The following is a 13,218-nucleotide window of genomic DNA, read 5'->3' as shown; positions in this document are numbered from 1 at the left end:
AAGATCTATTAAGTATATAATTAAAAAGTAAAAAACTAAATAATTTGATAATTATTTTTATTTTATATTTTTAATATAATTAATTATATTATAATTATTATAAAATTATAAATCTTTTTTAAAATTGAAGCCTCCCTAAATTGGAGGCCTAAAGCCCTTGATTGGGTGGCTTCACCCTAGGGCCGGCCCTGACGCCAGGCCAGCTAGGCTCAAACTGAAAGCCCAACCACGTTGAAGCTATGAGCCTATGGAATGGAAAAGGATTTCATGGACAGGTGAAAATATTGGACTGAATGTTTTTGATGCAAACTAGCGACTGTTATATAGTTGTAAATTACACAGAAAAAACCATGGTGATAAGACATAGGGCCTGCGATACAAATACAGTGGCCACTACAGTAGTGACCCCCAAGGAGGAAACGAAATAATCAACAATGATTATTGACTAGATGTTTTTTTTAGCCTTCAAAATCGGTTTTCACCCAGTGACAGTACTTGCTCTTCATCTTCTCATCAAACTCCTTGGCTTTAATCTCAGCAATTTTTGCTGCACTTGCCATGGATTCCTCTTGCACTCTTGCTATCCTTCTGCTCCTTTTCTTGGCTGTTGCCTCTCTCTCGGCTTCTAATCCCTCGTATTCTCGCACCCAGCAGGTATGGACCGTGCAGGTCAGCGCTAACACCACCAGCTGCATTAGCAACATTGCCATGAAAATCCCACATTCCACTCTCACCAATAGCTTTGCCTCTTTTGGGTCCCGCGGGGACTTTAGCATTGAAAGACTAGATCTCTCTCTTGTAAATAAGGCCAATATGCTGAGAACTTGCCCAATCAACGAGGCGATGAGAAGTGAAACATGGGTTATGAAGCAGAAGTGGGAGAGCTGAGAGTAGAAGCCCACGAAGGAGGAGAGAAGGGAGATGCAGGAGACCATCAGGAATGCTAAACCCAAAGAGGTTGGAGGCATTTTGAGGAGAATAATGGGAGCAAGAGAGGTTGCGGAAAGGATAAAGAGAGCAAAGTTCAAGCAGGAGAGAAGGAGACTTGGGAATGAAAAGGAGCTTCTAAGCTTGGAGGAAGACATCTTTGGGTTGATGTTTGGATTGCTCTAAGTCGGGTTTCAGGGTTTTGCTTTGGAGTTCGGAGAGAAGAGAATTTAACTTATATACAAGAAGGGGTAGATGGCCGTTGCAGGGTTTACAACGGCTAGGCAGACAGGGTCCACTCTTCAACCTCGAATGAAGTGTATTGTTCGTGGAGTTTTCCCTCTACATGGTTTCAAAGTGAAAGGATTCTAATACTGTTTTTGGCTTTCAAATTTTGAAGTCTAGAGTTAAATCAATATAAAAGGATTACAATTTCCAAGTGAACAACTTTCTTCTGGCCAAAAAAAAGAAAAAAGTTAACAAGTTAACAATGTATGATTCTTGATTAGCATGAGTAGCCATACTTCAGTTGCCTGCACCAAGTAGCTTCTTCTTGTCCAAAGAATGTCCAAAACATTTTAGTCAGGTGTTGCAGTCCCAACTATCTAGCAGCTAAAACCCACAACTTTAGTTAATATGATTATTGCCCTTTCCAGTTTTTTACAAGAAAAATTTTAAGCTTGCTTCAATTTGATCTTAACTAGGTAACCAGACAAATCAGCGTAGCCAAGATATACTGAGATACAAATAATTGGGATTGGGAAAGCCTCTTTCAAATCTCTCCTTCAGAGCGGTACCATCAAAGATGTACCCAGATTCATAAATGCAGCACCAAACAATTCGTGCTTTAAGGGAAACCGCGAAAGCAAATTTCTTATGCTCTTATCTAGCTGTTTCTGTATTGAAGTGGGGAAACAGAGAAGGAAAACCAAGAACTCAACCAATCTGCAGCAGCCAAGATAAACTACAAGAAAGAACATACCCATACTTTAACCAAACCATTTATAAGCGAAAATAATCAATATGATCAAAGAATCCAATAAATATAAACCCTCTGATATTGTTACACCACCAAGCCCTATTGCAAAAATTGTGATCAATCTCGTCAATTAAAATAACCGGATTTACCAATAATGTCACTAGGAGACTTGTCAACGGCAATAATTGATATATAAAAGGAAGGTGGAGAAAGAAAAGACCAAGAAGCAATTAAAACTACCATTATAATGAAGTCAATTTCATACATGAATTTGCTTTAATTTCAGGGAAATTTTTTATTTGATAACCCTGATTCACTCATGCCATGGCAACTTAATGCTATACAAAAGAGCCGCTACATTGGTGTTTAATAAGTAAACTTGGTGTTGATCAGTGTACCTCCATCCATGTATGGAAAAATCATCCTATCAATTTCAATTCAAGCTGACCCTGCTAAGTTTGAAGTTTTGATAAGAAAACTTTATAGTGAACAAAAACTAAAAGGGAATAATAACAGTAAACATAAGATGTCTAATTCATTACAAGCTAAATTCAGACCAGAAAATGTAATAAATGAATAAAACTCATACCACAAAAGATGAAATTCTCAAAAAACGAGGGTCTGGCATGTAAAACAACTCACCAATAATACGTGAACAGAAGAATGTTTGAGCTAGATGCACTCATGAGCACATATTCACACACAGGTGGGCATACAGAGGTAGGAACACATAGAATCAAATGCATATTCCCAGAGATAAATGGTACAAAATTCCAGATACTTTGAATTTAACAAAAATAAATCTTTATCTACTTGACAATTTCGTATCCTACAAATTGCCAGTTAGAGTATGCCAGTCGCCAACCTGAAATGCTACTAAAAATGTCATGAGGTAGCCATACCTGATATTTTGACAACCAATCATGACGAATGAGTCAGAATGGCCTCAACTCTATCTAGTGAAGCTTGCAACCGCCCAGAGTTCATGTTGAACAATGGTTCATCAGTACCAAGAGCTCTGTTATATTCAAGGTATCAATGATAAGCTACACATAATTGTGAAAACATGTCTGGTAAGAAAAAGGAAGAGAAGGAATTAATGAATAACTGAATAAAAGAAACAAAAATGTCACTATTAACAACTAAGATGGAGAAGCATGCCATTAAAAGTTCTGGTGATTTATTTTGAAAGCACATATATTATAACATTATGAATATACTAAATCCTTGAAATATCTTAATTATAAGTTCATAGAAGATCAAGGAACATACCCTGCACAACTTTCAACAAAATTGTAGGGGATAGTTTTGGCAAGCTTAACATCAAAGACTATTCTACTATTCTAGGGATGAGCTTATCATTTCTTCCTTTTGCTTACATAATATTCTTAAATACAAGTTCATAGAACATCAAGGAACTTGCCCTGTAATTTCTGGAAGAACATAATCAGCTCTCCACCCAAATCGAAAATCCAGGCCAGGAACCAAGCCAAGTGTTGTCTTATTCCGAATCCGAGAAACTCCATCTCCACCCAAACAGGTGGTGAGCTTCCATTTCCAACCAGTTGCATTTAGCTTGAAATTATGGCCTATGCCAACCTATTTCCAAAAACTTTAGTGTAACCATTACAAAATATGCACAAGTCATGCATGAAAAACAAATAAAGTTTTTTCTTTTTTTTGGGGGGGGGGGGAATAAACAAAGAACAAATAAAGTTACCCACACTCCTACAGTACATGTCAAATTTTGAATAGACATCAGACTTCTACATGAATGCTATCACTAAGCCAAAATGGATCAAGGATAGTAGATCGGACCTGGAGATTTAGAAATTTCGTCACAGGGATCTTTTTTGAAAGGAGGCGTACATCTTGATGTATAGGCTCATATGCAAACTTCCACCTCCGTTCAGGAGATAAAGGCTTCAGCACAAGCTTTGTTTGGAAATCATTGATTGGAGCATTGTAGAACTGAAGCAAAACCAAGATGTAAATACTCAATAGGTCATAATTAACAACAACCTGTACAGATTATACATATCTTCCGTAAAAGTAAGCATCCTTTTCCAAGTAAAAGCAGCATTTTGAAAAGAAAGAAGATGAGACAGTTAAAAACAGACTCCTTTCATGGGCTCATGCCTGAAGCTTACATGACTAACTAAGCTCCATACATAAATTCATTGTGACCAAACAATAAGACACCCCCATTCACATACAAAAAGAATAACGAGAATTAATAGCATATGGATGGAACAATCGAAGATTGTAAAATAAAAGAAGAGAAAAATAACCTCCAAATTGACACCAACTCGAAATCCCTGAATTTCTTTTCTAAACTTGAGGAACAACTCTGATGGCATCAAGTTTATGTTGTATAGCTCATCCCAGGAAGTGGGTTCTTCGCCATTAGGCGCCGGCTCCATTTTTCAACCGACCAAAACTAAAAATCAATTCCCAAGGAAAACCAAACACAATAAAAGCCAGTTTCAATAAAATTTTAATACAAAAGACTAAACTATCAGTAGCACTTCATTACTGGAATTTCTTGAGTTAAAATCACTGAAGCCATGGAGAAGTATACGTACCTTTAAGAAAGGATTGGATACGTAGAAGCGTATTGCACGTATATGTACGGATATTTGGGTGGAGTGGATGTCGTCTAATGTTCTGGTCCGTTTTCTGTAACGGGAGGAGAGGGAGGTGCTTCGGCAATTTTAATGAATGAGATTTTAGGGGACTTCTTCACTTCTTGTCGTTATGTAAGTCAATTTACTTCAGATGTTTCATTTTTTTTCTATTATTTTAAAAAATGTTTTAAAATAATTTTTTTTAAAATTTTAAACATCTAATGTCCTCACTTTTGTTTTTACATCACAAGTTATAAAAAATTTATTTTTTATAAAATGCATAAAGTCAAAAATTTTATTTTCAATCTCTGTAAAAATAAAAAAACAAACATTTAAATATGAAAAGAATAGTATTAATTAATTAAAGAATGCACAATAAAATTATTTTAACTCAAAATTATTGATTCAATAATTTTATGTGACACTCAAACATTTAATTCATTGATTAATTCATGATTTATTCTTTAAAAAGTAAAATTGGAATGCTCCTTTCTTCAATTATAAAAAAAAAAATTATCAACATAAAAAAATATATTTTGTACATCTTCATAAATTTTCTTATACACGAATTGAAATGACGGCTTTCTATTGCTACCCCGTTTTATCATAGTCTCTGAGCTTTGAAAACCAAATGGGATGTAATTGTGTTGTATTAACTCTCTTGGATTTTACTCCAATTTTCCATCCCATTAGGATATTTATACGAGTTCATAATTATTACTATTTTTTTTTCAAAAAAAAAAAAAGGTTCACAATTACAAGTAAGCTGGTATGATCAAAATACAATATAATTAGAATAAGATCTGTTTTATGCAGTGGGTGTGTAAAAGTCATTATTCTATTTATAAAAATGGAATCATTTGTATAATTAACGTTAACTAATTATAACGTAAATGTTAAAATTGATTGTAATTTTTTAACCCAATATAATTAAATAAGAATGAAATAAAAAATATATGATGAATATTAATTATTATTGTTATATAAATATAAGAAATGATTTGTGAATATATTAATAAAATTTAATATCAATAATTTGAAAAAGAGAGTGAATGTTGATGCTGCAAAAAAGAAACTAAAACAATAAAACAATGAAAGACATGAAAATGTACAAAAATAGTATTCATTACAAAATAGACAAATTTTATACAATATACAAAAATATTGTTGATTGACTAAAAATGTAAGTTCTTTGCTAGAAAAGGTGAAACCTGTCTAATAACAGCCTTAATGTGCTACATAGTATAGAACCAAAAAAATCAAGTGCTGCTCTTTAAGGGAGTGTGTAAGAAATGTACAGACAAAAGATCGCCGCAGTGCAGGAACATTTCATTCATGCGTAGCACGTTGTTGTGGAAATATAGCAGACTGCAAACGTGTAACAAAAAAATATAAGTGGTATCCGTTTCTATAACTTGTCAAAAGAGGTTCATTTATGTATAGACAGCATTGCAATAGAAAAAGTACACTAATTTCCTAATAATCAATAACAAATATTTTCAGGTATTTGTAAACAGTGATATGCAATAATATCATAAGGATAACAGAAGATAATAATCCATAAATTGAACATCAACTATATAGTTGCCCTGTCACTCAAAAGAGTAGAAAATGTTCAGGCATATGTTTAAGGGAGTTCTCATACTTTCTATAAGACAGGGTTTTTCATACTTTCATTTATTTCTACAGCACATAAACACACCATTAAAAATTATGTAAAACAAAATATGCAATATGTATTGACTGAACACTGATTTTCAAGAATACAACAGTGTTGACTTCAAATTCTTCCAACAGGATGATCATGAAGGATGAATGTAGAAAATGCATACATTAGATGGCAGATTAAAAGTGAAAAAAATATAACAAAGAAAAGTAATAAACGGATACAGTACAAAAAATCCAAATAAAAGCAAATGAACCATATAATTGACAAACAAATCTGAACAGTTTAATTAGAAGCGAAAAAATTACATCACCTTTGGATCAAAAATAAATCAAACATATTGACCATTTTTTATAGCTGTGAGAAATAGTCAGCAGTTTTTACACTTCATAAAATGATATGCATATAAGTCCAACCATACAAAATATACAGTTTTGAACAAAAACTGTGAACCATAGTTGACATTCAATAAAAATACCTACACACATATAGAACTGTAATAATCATAGCCATTTGGCAGATTTCTGGAGTTCAACGATGACAATTCGCTTCCCTTTGATGCATTTAGCAGCAAGTTCATAATCCATGGCAGCATAATCCATGGAGTGTCTTACCTCACCGTGAAAGGTTTCTGGACCTTTTCCTGGAGGAAACTCTGGAATGTTCAGAATGCTGCTGAACCAGCCTAGGCCAAGGACTACAAAGTCCACCTGGTAAACTTATAAACTTAATTACATACCTCTGTATCCTGGGGTGTGGTCCAAACTCCTTTGGTACTGCTTTGGGACTCAAAAACTGTCGGATGGAAACCTGACTTTGTGATTTCGACAGGAGATAACTTTTATGAAGATGGCCTGACTGGAGTAGATAATCCTGCATTCAATCAGTCATTCACTGCAATCTACACAACCCCAAGTTTGAAAAAGCAATGGTACAATGGTAAACAAATAAATATTTCAATCCAATTAGCATTGGTTTGGGTATCATTTCGTTAAATATTGTACGAATTAGCATGACCATGGCAGAGACGGATGCATAGATGGACAAGAGGGTGGAGATGGAAGGCAGCTCTTTCAACAGTGAAGACATGATCTCTTGCTATTGAGGCTTGGAAGTATAGACTGAAAGCAAGAAGAGTGAATTTATAAGCAGATGCTGGATGCAAAGAATTTGAACGGAAAAGTGTAGGAATTTGTTGCTGCAATTTTCCTACTAGTGTAATCATAGTAAAGATTAGGTTTAGAAACCTTCCAAAACACAATAGGGGTTCACACTCACTTTAAAGAAAAAAAAAATCAATATCCACCCAATTAATATGCAACTGATGCTGCTTTCTATCGTCTTTGACGCATACAAAGACAGGAAGTTACTAAAACTTTAGAAGAAACAACCAATGATTTCAAAACTATGAAAATTTTTCTTGCAACCCATGGAAACCCATCCTCACATAAATACAAAGTCTCAAAGAAACAACAAAAACTTTCACCTTCCACATTATGTTTTGGGTCTATTCGGATAGCTGTAGTTCCCAAATTTTTATGAGATGCCTGCCTCAGATAGTGTACCCCAAACCTACATGATAATCAGTAGTATTAATAACCATCCATTTAATAGTACCAAATTTCAGGAATAATAAAACAAAATATTGCAACATTTCCACTCACTCCCAGTTTTCACTTTGAGCCTCTAATAGCCAACAAAAAAGGATTATCTTGTGAGAAGGAAATTGAAAAGACAACTCCCTAACAACAACACAACAGCATGTGAGAATGAATACATTTTGAAGTACTCAAAATTAATACATGGCTTCTTAGATGCTTCCCCATAATCACACTTACTGCCTTGGGATTTCTGGATGCAACACATGAAGGTTGATGTTTGATAAATCCCAAAATTTTACCTGCAGTAAATGAACGATCAATCAATCAAACCACCTAAACCATTCATATCTTTCCACATTACATGACAGCACTAAAAGACAACTTTAATTTACCATTTTATCCACGGATCCAGTGGCAAGCAACTGTGTAAAAAAAATAAAAGAATGTTTCATGCATAGGAAACAAATAACCTGACCAAGGAATTAGAAAGAGATATAAATTCGTACATTTGGTGCTGCAGGATTATATGAAAGGGTGCAAGCAGTCATGTCATATGCATGGAGAGTAAAACTTGGTTTCGACTCAAAAGATGGATCAGATTTGGCAGCTCGAATATTGTAACCTCTGATTGTACCATCTTCAAGAGTCACCTGATTAAAACTAAAAATATCTTAATATGCATCCAATTAGCAAAGATAGGCTAGTCTCTGTTTTTAAATGAAAGAAATCAAATAAAAGTAGCATCATCTCTAAGACATTAGCCCTAGGTTAAAGGCTGAAGAACACACCATAAATGAGTACTCAGTGTGTGGATCTTATGCCAAGCATTTAACCTCAAAAGTGACTGACCACTTAAAACCAGAATGAGACAGTACTTTACTCTCGCATCCTTCTGCAATGTATAACCATGGTAAAAATAAAAGTCTCACAATATCTTGAAAGCAATTATAACAAACTAAAGGATCAAAGCATAAATTGTGTACTCAAACATAAAAATAAACAGGCTTTACAAATTAACCACTTGCACAGTTTCAACTATCTTCTGCTTTAATAACTATTCCTGCTTTATAATGCAGATGAAAAATTGGCAAGTGCCACACATGAGGACTGCATCATCTCAATGCTTCTTCTGCTCACGAGATTTTTATCAGTCCATATACACACAGACAGACATAGCAAAATACTCAGTGATAGGAAAAGACAGATGACTGAATAAAAAATAGATGACAACTTATATGGTGCTAGCAAAACTAAATTCTTGCCTTGTCCTCATGATGCTCCATGGTTATATTGCATTTTCCATCATGGAATTGTAAATGTTGTACAAAGAGAAGAAACAAAAAAAAGGGTAGTGAAACTAACCAAACAGGCAGAGAGAAAGAGAACAAGGCAAAGACAGAGAAAACCAAACATACAAAGAGAGAGGAAGAGGCGAATAGAAAGAAATAAAGAACAAAAGAGAGAAACGTGAGAAGGAAAAAATAAGAACGAAAGAGACAAAAATAAGATAAAACGGGCGATAAAACCCAAGAGGAGGAGGAGGGAAAGCTTCTAGATGATAAGGAAAAACCTGAAAATCTGAAAACACCCTTATCTCATGCAAGAATTCCCAAAGAATACTAAATGAAAAAAATCAAATAAAAGCAGCATCATCTCTAAGACATTAGCCCTAGGTTAAAGGCTGAAGAACACACCACAAATGAGTACTCAGTGTGTGGATCCTATGCCAAGCATTCAACCTCAAAAGTAACTGACCACTTAAAACCAGAATGAGATGGTACTTTACTCTCCCATCCTTCTACAATGTATAACCATGGTAAAAACACAAGTCTCAATATCTTGAAAGCAATTATAACAAACTAAAGGATCAAAGCATAACTTGTGTACTCAAACATAAAAATAAACAGGTTTTACAGATTAACCACTTGCACAGTTCCAACCATCTTCTGCTTTAATAACTATTCATGCTCTATAAGGAAGCTGAAAAATTGGCAACTGCCACACGAGGACTGCATCATCTCAATGCTTCTTCTGCTCACGAGATTTTTATCAGTCCATATGCACACAGACAGACATAGCAAAATACTCAGTGATAGGAAAAGACAGATGACTAAATAAAAAATAGATGACAACTTATATGGTGCTAGCAAAAATAAATTCTTGCCTTGCCCTCATGATGCTCCATGGTTATGTTGCATTTCCCAGCATGGAATTGTAAATGTTGTACGGAGAGAAGAAACCAAAAAACTATAGTGAAACTAACCAAACAGGCAGAGAGAAAGAGAAGAAGGAAAAAATGGAGAAAACCAAACATACAAAGGGAGAGGAAGAGGCGAATAGAAAGAAATGAAGAACAAAAGAGAGAAACGTGAGTTCTTTGTTAAAAATGGTAAAACCTCTCTAACAACAGCCTTAATGTGCTACTTAGTATAGAACCAAATAAATTAACTGCTGCTCTTTAACAGAGTTTGTAAGAAATGTACAGACAAAAGATTGACGCAGTGCAGGAATGTTTCATTCATGCTACAATGTGTAGCACGTTGTTGTGGAAGTATAGCAGACTGCAAACATTTAACAAAAAAAGAAGTGGTATCAGTTTCTGTAACTTGTCATAAGAGGTCCATTTATGTATAGACAGCATTGCAATAGAAACAGTACACTAATTTCCTAATAATCAATAACAAATATTTTCAGACATTAGTAGGCCGCGATATGCAATAATATCATAAGGATAACAGAAAAAAATAATCCATAAATTGAACATCAACTATGTAGTTGCCCTGTCACTCAAAGAGTATAAAATGTACAAGCATACGTTAAAGGAAGTTCTCAACAAAAATATAACACAGTTTAGTGCTGTTCAAAAATTTTGGACAACATTCTGCTAGGTGAAAGTATGTTCACATTTGCAACAATAAAACAATAATAAGATATCAACTTTTTATCTTCTACTCTTATTATAACAAAATGGATAAACAAATTCAAAGCTAAAGTTCATAGCACCTTTTCTTGTTATGTGTACCCAAGTTTTTTGGCCAAAATGTCTATAAGTTGGTTCTTCCCCTCCAGAATATATTTCCAAAAACCAATTGTCTGGTGAAAAAAATGAATCCCCACCAATGACTAAAAGAATATTAAGTCATTTCTTATCCTTCGATCAATTTAGTTTTGAAAGCAATAAACAGATTTTGACTAAGACAGGGTTTTCTATTTAGCTAAATTTCTATAAGACAGGGTTTTTCATGCTTTCATTTATTTCTACGGCACATAAACACACCATTGAAAGAATTAATGATATAAACCACATTAGCTGAATTAATCTCCACAAGGAAACGTTTATATCATTAGGGCTTGCTGTAGGAAATACATGAAAACACATTGGTTCCTTTGCCTATAGTGAACATTCTAAACTGCTTTATATTTAACTAAAAAAAAATGGAATATAAGAAATATTTACCTTCAATTCAAACGACTTCGGATCACGTGTAAGCTGCTCAGCATTGATTCCCTCATGTGCAAGAAGCCTTCAAATGCAAAAAAGACAATATATATATTCCACAGGATAAACAAAAAATCTTGGAGAACTAACCAAATGTTAACCCTTCAAATAGTAATCTCAGCTGAGATGCATACCAACTGAAGCTTCATTCAGTTAAAGAAACTGAAGACAAAATTTTGAACATTTGACTTTCAATTTCTAGGTACCAACAAATAGGTTTTTAATACTATCACTGCTTTTCAAAAAAAAAAAGTTTTTAATACTAATATCAAACAATAACTCAAAGGTTCTTAAACTTGCCATATACAAATACACAACCAAAAAAAGAACTTCAGAACATGGTGAACTGTTACTCACAGTTTTATACTTAAATTCTCCACGAATGTTTTGAGCTGTTATGATTGCAGATGAAAAACATAGAACAATGACATGAATTGACTCTTCAGAAAGTTTCACTACTTTCCCCCCTGAAAATGAGAAAGAAAATTAGCTTAGACAATATCTTAGGCATGCACATAATTAAATAAATACAAGCAATGTGATATTTATCACAACAATAACTATATAAATAACCTGAAATATCACAGCAAAAGCACCTCAGAGCATATCGGACTGGTGAAAAAAGTAGGAGATTTGCTTTTAGTCTCGGACCAAAATAAGGATGAATACCAGAAAGAATCTTTGCCTGTTTATCCTGAATATTAACATCATAAACACCATCAGATGCTTCATTGAACCTGCAAGGAAAAGCAGAAATTGTTTAAAGCGTGATAGAAGGAAGCAAATACTCACACACGATTTAATTATTATCACCATGACATGAAGTGCAGAAAGACATATCCTATGTAATCGAATATTGATCCCAACAATTGAATATTGATCCCAACAGAACCAAAAAAATCTGACTAATCGATCCAGAAACTTTCAAGGATATAGTCAATTCATTTAATATCATCAATTTAATAACTAATAACAGTAATGCGAATAGATAAATCAATATTTACAAATATATCAAGATCCTGAAACAATAGATATATGGATGGATAAATACATTGAATATCCACAAAAGAAAATATATTCTTCTCATTGTGAATAAGAAAATAACAGAAATGCAAAAAGTGAAGAAAATTGACTTACAGTCCACTAAAGAATTGATGTCTCTGCACATGAATTCATATGCCTATGCACCAAAGTCGTTTCTCTTGTGAATCTAATGCGATCAAGATCTGATTGAATAGTTGTTTGCAAATCTAAAGGAAAAAAAAAATTAATTAAGACTGAATAGTTGTTTGCAAATCTAAAGGAAAAAAAAATTAATTAAGACGTAGGTATCACATCTTAAATATGCTAATTAATTTCATTATTGACTACTCTATTGTCATACCCAATAAAGCATACAAGAACGTAAAGACCCAAAGGACGAAAATCAAGAATTAAGCAAAGAATGAAAACCAATAAACCAGTTACACTATTATGATACCCAGTAAAGAATGCAAGAAAGTAAAAACCCAAACAACAAAAATCATGAATCAAGCAAAGAATGAACACCAACAATCCCGCAAAGAAAAGAAGAAATCAAAGCACAAAATGAGCGGAAAAAAACAACCAACAAACTGTAGGCAAATACCTAACCCCAGTGAAAAAATGTAGAACCAACAAAACACACATGCAATCTCAGCAACCATGCAATTCAGAGAACTAAGCCTAAACTCTAACAAACCATAGACCAATATATGCTAAGTAAATGGTTCAACTTCATTCCATTCCATACAGACAATCACTCCACTAAAGAAGGGTCACAACCTCAAAGCAACTCACAAAAGCATTTAAACTAGAATCAACATTATCGCTACATTAATTATTATTTTTATAAAAATTAGAATTCCAACATAAACCAAAATTCAAAAAATCAAATCAAA

At 33.8% G+C, this 13,218-nt stretch overlaps 3 protein-coding genes across 6 annotated transcripts; all 3 read right to left on the bottom strand.

Moving 5' to 3' along the window:
- LOC18588287 lies at positions 297-1,155 on the bottom strand. Its single transcript, XM_007012588.2, has one exon. The coding sequence runs from the start codon at positions 1,083-1,085 to the stop codon at positions 459-461; it is 627 nt and encodes a 208-aa protein (XP_007012650.2). The 5' UTR covers positions 1,086-1,155; the 3' UTR covers positions 297-458.
- Positions 1,541-4,633, bottom strand: LOC18588284. Of its 4 annotated transcripts, none has more exons than XR_001929625.1 (6): positions 4,492-4,633; positions 4,198-4,346; positions 3,725-3,877; positions 3,330-3,505; positions 2,809-2,976; positions 1,541-1,891 (listed from the first exon to the last, which is right to left on the bottom strand). XR_001929625.1 is itself a non-coding variant. In XM_007012580.2 (6 exons), the coding sequence occupies exons 2-5, from the start codon at positions 4,327-4,329 to the stop codon at positions 2,828-2,830; spliced, it is 558 nt and encodes a 185-aa protein (XP_007012642.1). In that variant the 5' UTR covers positions 4,330-4,346; positions 4,492-4,633; the 3' UTR covers positions 1,541-1,891; positions 2,809-2,827. The 4 variants fall into 4 exon arrangements, 2 of the variants coding, with proteins under 2 accessions (XP_007012642.1, XP_007012644.1); XM_007012580.2 differs by having other exon boundaries at positions 2,809-2,924; XR_001929624.1 differs by lacking the exon at positions 1,541-1,891 and adding an exon at positions 2,123-2,355.
- On the bottom strand, positions 5,641-12,120 carry LOC18588286. Its single transcript, XM_018126774.1, has 11 exons — positions 12,113-12,120; positions 11,873-12,036; positions 11,657-11,766; positions 11,258-11,324; positions 8,589-10,361; positions 8,307-8,450; positions 8,193-8,222; positions 8,038-8,099; positions 7,864-7,941; positions 7,686-7,771; positions 5,641-7,320 (listed from the first exon to the last, which is right to left on the bottom strand). The coding sequence occupies exons 1-4, from the start codon at positions 12,118-12,120 to the stop codon at positions 11,310-11,312; spliced, it is 297 nt and encodes a 98-aa protein (XP_017982263.1). The 3' UTR covers positions 5,641-7,320; positions 7,686-7,771; positions 7,864-7,941; positions 8,038-8,099; positions 8,193-8,222; positions 8,307-8,450; positions 8,589-10,361; positions 11,258-11,309.

Source organism: Theobroma cacao, chromosome 9 (assembly GCF_000208745.1).
Source record: "Theobroma cacao cultivar B97-61/B2 chromosome 9, Criollo_cocoa_genome_V2, whole genome shotgun sequence".
NCBI lineage: Eukaryota > Viridiplantae > Streptophyta > Magnoliopsida > Malvales > Malvaceae > Theobroma > Theobroma cacao.
The sequence above is the reverse complement of the archived record's forward strand: the minus strand, read 5'-3'. Positions and strand labels throughout refer to the sequence as shown.